Genomic DNA, 7,687 nt, shown 5'->3' with positions numbered 1-7,687 from the left:
CAGCGCCAAGCAGTTCAGGCAGTACCCATGAGCTTGCGCGACTTGCTGGCGCTGCGGCGGCTGCATACTCCTAAAAATGGAGCATAGGCGGAGTTTGTGTGGGCGACGACACAGTGGGCATCGTACGCCATGTACGGCTGCTGGGCTCCTTTGTGGAGGTTCGGCACGTAGTGATGCCATCGGGGCGGCGGCGGGTCGTTGCGTGGGGTTTCGAGGCGCTGCGGCCGGAGCTGCTGCGGTACGTGGCACGGTAGAGCGAGGAGCTGCTACTGGCGGTGCTGCCGAGCGGGGCACGGTGATTGCCGAACGGATAGTTGGCGTTGGTGCGGCTTCAAGCATTTCCACGTCCATATTTTCCTACATTAGGGGAGAACGGACTTTAGTATAGCATACATCAGTTATGAGCGTGATTGCTAGGTGTAAGCCACTTGGTGTGAGTTCGAGGGTACGGATTTAGGCACTTTTTATATTATCGGGTTTTGTTACGGCTTCGTTGCGTTTATTGCGGTTTGACGATTTTAGCTATCGGTATTCGCGCCATCGGTAGGGGAGGCGGTTGGAAGGAAACATAGCTTGACGAGCGGTCGAGTTAGTATGCCGCTTTGTGTACGGAGATCAGCTACGCGGACATGACCGTCGGAGCCATGATATACTTTCTCTATGCGGCCGAGCCGCCATTCCGTAGGGGGAAGACATTCGTCATGAATTAGGACACAGTCTCCAATCTTTGGCGCTTCTTGAGTGTTTTTCCATCGGTATCTTTTATGGAGGTCTTTTAGATATTCCTCCTTCCATCGACGGCTAAATTCGTGATGGAGAACTTTAATTCTTTCCCATCGATTTGTGAGTGATAGGGATTGCGTTTCTGGCTCGGGTATGGCCAGAAGTGGAGCTCCTCTGAGAAAATGCCCAGGGGTGAGGGCTGTGAACTCGGAGGGATCTTGCGAGAGGGTATTGAGAGGCCGTGAGTTGAGAACGGCTTCAATTCGAGCTAATAGAGTGGTGAACTCTTCATAAGTAAATTTGTAATTACCAGCGATCTTCTTGAAATGCGCTTTAAAGCTTTTTACGGCGGATTCCCAGAGTCCCCCCATGTGTGGAGCGCTAGGGGGAATAAATTGCCAATTAATTCCTTGGGGTGCATATTTCTTTATGATTTCAGGCGAGACTTCCTTAATAAATTGGATAAATTGCCTTTCCGTGGCCCTTTGGGCTCCGACGAATGTTTTGCCATTGTCGCTCATTATTTTTGAGGGAAATCCACGCCTTCCGACAAAGCGGGCAAATGCCGCGAGAAAAGCTACAGTTGTCAGATCTGAACATAACTCAAGGTGTACCGCTTTTGTCGAAAAACATACAAAAACGGCCACATAGCCCTTCGTAAAGGTGGAAGACCTTAACATAGAGGCCTTTATCTGGAAAGGCCCCGCAAAGTCAACACCCGTGATGGTAAAGGGCAAAGAGAAATTGCAGCGTTCAGGTGGTAGAGCTGCCATGATCTGCGTGCGCATTTTCTGCTTATGTAGAGTGCAGACTTTACACAGGAAAATACATTTCTTTATCTGAGGCTTTAGTCGTGGGATATAGAGCTCTTGTCGTATCATTTGCTGCATGAGCCGAAGTTCGGCATGTAGCATCAATAAGTGCAAATAATTTATGTACAGTGTGGCGAATGGGGATTTTTCGGGTATTATTATTGGGTGCCGCTCGTTATAACTCAAACTGGAGTTTGCCAGACGTCCATTGGCGCGTAGCAGTCCCTTCGAGTCTAGGAAGGGATTAAGAGCTAAGAGTGGGCTCTTTTTATCTATTGGCTTTGATACCATCAAAAGTGCTATTTCCCGGTCATAATAGCGGGTCTGAGTAGACATAATCAGAGTCATTTTAGCCCGTTGCAGATCTTGGTGTGTTAGTGCATGATGCGGGGGGTTAGGCGCTCCTTTTACTTTATTTTTGAGGCGAGTTATGAACTGAAACATATAAGCTATTACTCTGAGGGCTCGGGGGAACGATGAAAATCGCTCCAGTATGTCAGTATCATTCAATACGGCATGAAAGCTTTCAATTTTTCGACTTTCGGGGGGTATTATGTTGCGTATCGGGGATTGTGGCCAGAATTCTTGTGATTCTGTTAGCCAGCTGGGGCCGTTCCACCAGAGTGAGGTGGTGGCGAGATGCAGGGGTTTGCAACCTCTTGTGCCAAGATCGGCTGGGTTGTCAGCACTGGCTACATGTCGCCAAGTTGCTGGCCCAACTAAGTCAATTATTTGGGCTGTGCGGTTTGACACATATGTCTTCCACATATGGGGTGGTTTTTCTAACCAAGCTAAAACTATTCCAGAGTCAGTCCATAGATGTAATTTGCGATTGTTCAGGCTTAAGTGGGTTTGAACGGTGGAGGCTAGTTTTGCAAGGAGGAGCGCCCCGCATAGCTCAAGTCGTGGTAGGCTTACGGTCTTTAGCGGAGCCACTTTGCCTTTTGCGACTAGCAAGTGGCTTGTTGTTTTGCTATCTTGTTGTGTGCGCACGTATATAGTAGCGCAGTATGCCTTTTCAGAGGCGTCGCAGAAGCCGTGAAGTTCGACTTGATGTTCGGGAGAGTAGTTTACCCATCGAGGGATTTGTATTTCCGAAATAGTGTTCAGATTGTTAGCAAATTGGGACCATTTTATCAAGCGTAGTGGTTTAACTTGTTCGTCCCAATCTGTTCCGTCTAGCCACAATTCTTGAATGAGTATCTTTGCTTGGATCATAATTGGTGCAAGCCATCCTGCGGGGTCAAAAAGTTTTGCCACAGACGACAGGATTTGCCTTTTGGTTTTTGCGGATATTGCAGATATTGACTCAAGAGTGTATGAGAATTGATCTGATATCGCATTCCATCGTATTCCCAGAGTTTTGGTGGTACTTTCTTTTTCAAAGATGAGGAAGTTTGTGTCTAATATGTGATCTTTATTTATATTTTTTAATATTTCGGGGTGGTTGGCCGTTATCTTTTTTAAGGGGAACCCTGCGGAGTTGAGGGCTTGGATCACTTGAGATAGTGATTCACATGCTTGGGGTAAGCTGTGGCTTCCCGACAGGATATCGTCCACATAAGTTTGTGTTTTTAACACCGGGGTTGCTAGAGGCAATTTTTCTTTTATATCGTTTGCCAATTCGTGAAGTGTTCGAATGGCAAGAAAGGGGGCGCAATTTACGCCAAATGTCACCGTTTTTAATTTGTAGTCGCGTATTGGACTACTAGGTGAATTGCGAAATATAATGCGCTGAAAATCTTGGTCGTTTTTATGCACAAGGATTTGTCTGTACATTTTTTCGACATCCCCATTGAAAACGTATTTAAACATGCGCCAATTTAGTATTAGGAGCATTAAATCAGGTTGTAGTGTGGGTCCCGTATATAATACGTCATTTAATGAATTGCCTGAGCTTGTGCATTTCGAGGCATTGAATACAACTCTTACTTTTGTTGTAAGTTTTTCTGGCTTTATTACTGCATGGTGTGGGAGGTAAAATGAAGTATATTTACCTTTTGTAATTTTTTCATATGACTCGACTACTTCCATATGATTTAATTGGAGGTATTCCTCGAGTACATTGTCATACGAGGTCTTTAGCTCGCCTTTTTTAAGCAGGTTTTTTTCCATACTTAAAAATTGCTGAAGTGCTGAGGTTCGAGAGTGGCCTAAGGCGAGTGTGTCGGGAAATTGTGGCTTGAATGGTAGCCGTACAACGTAGCGGCCGTTTTTTGATCTTGTAGTTGTGGCTTTATAATAGTCTTCACAATACTTATCTTCTGGGGTAATGACTTGCATGGGGGGGAGTTCTTCTAACTCCCAAAATCTTCTTAATTGAGAATTGAGGTGTTCGTTTGAAATATCTTCAACTTGTGTTGTGAATACCGATATTTTTTCTTTTATTTGGCCGCTCAATATCCATCCAAAGATGGTATTTTGGGCTAACAGGGTATTTGAAATTTTCTCAATGCCTTCTAGCATTATTTGGGGGATTAGGTCGCTGCCTAATAGGATATCAACTTGCGCGGGGGTGTGGCAGTTGGGATCCGCTAATTTTAGGTGGGCCAATTTTTGGCGATCTTTGCCATTTACTTTATAGCTTGGAAGCATATTTGTAAGTTGCGGCAGAACTATGGCGTGTGCCTCTATTCTTACATCCGCATTGGGGGAAATCAGGGTTAATGAGCATATTTTATTAGAGTTTTGTATTACTCTTCCACCCATTCCCGAAATTTCAAAGTTTGAGTTTGTGGTTGGGAGTTTTAGCCGGTTTTGTACTTTTGATGAGATAAACGATCTTTGTGAGCCTTGATCGATTAGAGCTCTAAGCTTGAATAATTCTCCTCGATGTTCAATCGAGACAATCGCGGTTGGCAGTAAAATTTTGCTTTCATTTTCGGAATGAAGCGCTTGTATATTTGCTGTTTTTGAACAGCATGGTTTCTCGGTTTCGTTTTCGAGATTTTCGGGGTGTTCGGGTCTAGCTGTTGCAACTAGCCCTGTGGCTCTTTGTGAGTTGGAGCTGTTTTGGGGGGTAAAATTATTAATGTGGAGCATCGAGTGATGCCTCTTTTGGCAGTATACACAATTGAATTTACTTTCACAGTCTTTTTGGATGTGAGAATGTGAGAAGCAATTTGTGCAAAGTCTATTATTTCTAACGACATTATATCGTTCGGTTGTTGTAAGTTTTTTAAACTTCTCGCAAGATCTTAATGAGTGACCTCCTTTACAAAATTCGCATGACATACGTTTGTTCTGTTCTGAGATGAACGATTGAGTTCTGTTGAAGCTTCGATTATGTAAATTATTATTACTGGCTTGGGGTCTATTGTAGCTTCTATTGAGGTCGAGCTGTGTATTTTTCGGCTTTGATATTTTTTTATCTACCCTTTCTGCGATTTCGAATTGGGTAGTGAGGAAGTCTTTCATTTGTTGCCACGTTGGGCATTTTTTTCGGGATGAGAGCGATTGCTCCCATAAGAGTAACGATTTTTCTGGTAAAGTTGCAGCGCATACGTTTACCAGAATAGGGTCCCAACTATCCGTGGGAATTTTCTGTGTCGCGAGAACCGACAAACAGTTTGATACAGTGGACTGTAATTTCATGAATTCTTCGCTTGTTTCCTTTTGAATTTTTGGCAAGTTCATTAAAATCGTTATTTGATTGTCGACCAATACTCTTTCATTCTCATATCGTGATTTTAATGCTTCCCAAGCCAGATTAAAATTATCGTCACTAAGTGCGAATTGTTTAACTATAGCGCCTGCTTGACCTTTTGTTTTGTATCTGAGGTGATACAGTTTTTGCGCTTGAGATAACTTTGGATGGTTTATGTATACGGCTGTAAACATGTCCCGGAAGGACGGCCATTGTTCATAACCTCCATGAAATACTTCTGTATCACATGCTGGCACTTTAAGATGTATGCCTGAACTTGCTTCTTGGATTTGTATCTGGGGCAGCTCTACTCTCGGGGGTGGAGTAGGTGCATTTAATGGCTTTATTAATTTTAGTTGATCGGAAATCATAGCCTTTGTTTCTTCGTATTGGTCTAAGCAATTTTCATATTTGGCGTAAGCCGAGGATTTAAAATTTTCAGGTAAATCTGAATCCTCAGTTTCAATTATGGCGTCGTAAGCCGATTGGAGACGTGTCCAAAAATTATCAAGACTTTGGGTTTTTACTTCCAGAACTGATTCTGAATTGTCTTGGATAGGGGCTGCGGAAAACCTAGTGCAGTATCTTATTAGACTGTCACTTTCCGCAATAAATTTTGCGGCCGAAAAATCTTTGGTCTTTTTTTGCTTCGCACCCTGTTTTGAGCGTGTAGCTTCTGCAGGGGTGCTTTGATGCTTATCTTCGTCAACCATTTTCGGTATATCTAGCAATTGAGGTGTTTTCGGTTCTTTGATGGGAGACTTGTTCGTTTGCATTTAAATGTGAACTCGAGAATTTATAAAATTGTTTTTTTTTTCTATGTATCTTAATACCCACGAATGATGGAATAATGTGAGTGCCCGTATAGTCGATCGGATTTTGACTTACTTTTCTTTATAGTGACACAATGTATCCGCAATACTCTCTTTCGAGTTTTATTATTTACGTGCGTATGTATGACTATTTTTTTTCGTAATATAAATTTTAATAATTTCGATGGGTTGGTATTTTTTTTTTCTCTTTCAATTAAAAATTGCTCATTAAATTATCGCAAATTAAATCTTTAACTTGAGGGATTTTATTTTTCCGCGCTTCTTAATACTTTTCCTTTACGTGCGCCGTATAAGGTATATGCACTACTGGGTTAGTAGGTATGTATGTCAGTATATTAATGTTTGCACGCAATGCTACCATATATTAACATAGGTTAAGCGCGGGTGGTTAACAATAGTTAGTGTGTGTGTAACTATGTTTACTAGCGAAGGACGGGAGAAAGAGATAATTTATAATTTCGTTTTCGTTGCTTTGTATATGATGTATGCCCGTTTGTGTTTTCAAAATTATTTTGGGTTCAAAGAACGGGAGTATGTACATATGTATATTGACCACCAATATTAAGCCTGTATTATATTAGGTGAAGAAATGGCAATTGGGGAATAATGTTATGTCGTATGTATTGTTGTGCTTATGTGCACATACGCTATTCGTTATTTTGCCGCCAATTCTTATTAGTTATTATTTTGCTTTGTAGCTTACTTGTTTATGCAATCCTGCTTGCTGTTTGTTATACAAACAGAAGGGGTATTGCTGGAAATATTTGCAAGTTTCCACTTGAATATGTTTTGCGGTATAATTGTTTGTGTTTTATTACACGAAATTTAAGCACATAAGCGGAGGAATTCTTGTTATTGATATATAGTTTCTAAAGCGAACTGTATTTATTTTGGGTGATTTCTGTATGTACTTACATACAGTATTTATTTATATATGTATAATTATTTTTGCGCCTTTTATGTTAAGCTAAGCTGGGGTGTAAGTTTATTAAGTGGACTGTATATATATGTTTATAGGCCAATATCATATGTGTGTACATATGTATTTGGGTATCTACGTATATGAACGTGATTTGAATTTTCACCGCCAGCTGAAAATGAGGTTATGGGAATTAAATTCGAGTTAATTTAACCCCAGTTCGCTTTTTCACCAGATTTTTAGGTTAGTTAAAAATAAGTGGAACGATACAACTCACTTTGATATATTAAGGGCTTTGGGGTATTATGGGCTGCTCTTGCTGGTGAACTGTATTGTTCTTTGGTGGGCCTGCGCTTGGACTAATATCCTCCTCCCTCGTTGTCTTTGCGTCCTCGCTTAATATTGCTGCTTGGCTGTTGGTTGTCCTCTATTTTTATTATTGAAGATTATTATTTTTTTTTTGTTTTCGCGCCCGAAATTTTGTTTTGTGTAAATTTTGTTTACGCGGCGCGCCCGTGCAATTAAATTTTATATAATTTTTTAAAAGGTTCCTATTTGTTCACTTGTGCGCTTATTTGCTTATATATTTATGTACATATGTATTTGCTTTAGTGTTCTTTTTTTTCACTGTTTTCACTCTTTTATTTTTTTTTGAGTAATTTAAGTTTTTAAAGGTGCCTGTCTGTTTGGCGCAGAAGGACCATCGTTACTCTTACACCAGGGGCAACACTTTTAGGGGGGCACACTCACCACT

At 41.4% G+C, this 7,687-nt stretch overlaps 1 protein-coding gene across 1 annotated transcript; it reads right to left on the bottom strand.

Moving 5' to 3' along the window:
• Positions 1-1,648: 1,648 nt before the first annotated feature.
• Positions 1,649-4,102, bottom strand: LOC118755803 (the record flags this gene model as incomplete). Its single annotated transcript, XM_036490617.1, is given in 1 exon segment — positions 1,649-4,102. A coding segment is annotated over 1 exon segment (2,353 nt), but the record flags the coding sequence as incomplete, so codon positions are not given.
• Positions 4,103-7,687: the final 3,585 nt, after the last annotated feature.

Source organism: Rhagoletis pomonella, unplaced genomic scaffold (assembly GCF_013731165.1).
Source record: "Rhagoletis pomonella isolate Grant_MI unplaced genomic scaffold, Rhpom_1.0 Rhpom_scaffold_07433, whole genome shotgun sequence".
Classification (NCBI taxonomy): domain Eukaryota; kingdom Metazoa; phylum Arthropoda; class Insecta; order Diptera; family Tephritidae; genus Rhagoletis; species Rhagoletis pomonella.
Note: the sequence above shows the minus strand (reverse complement) of the source record. Positions and strands in the feature narration are given on the sequence as shown.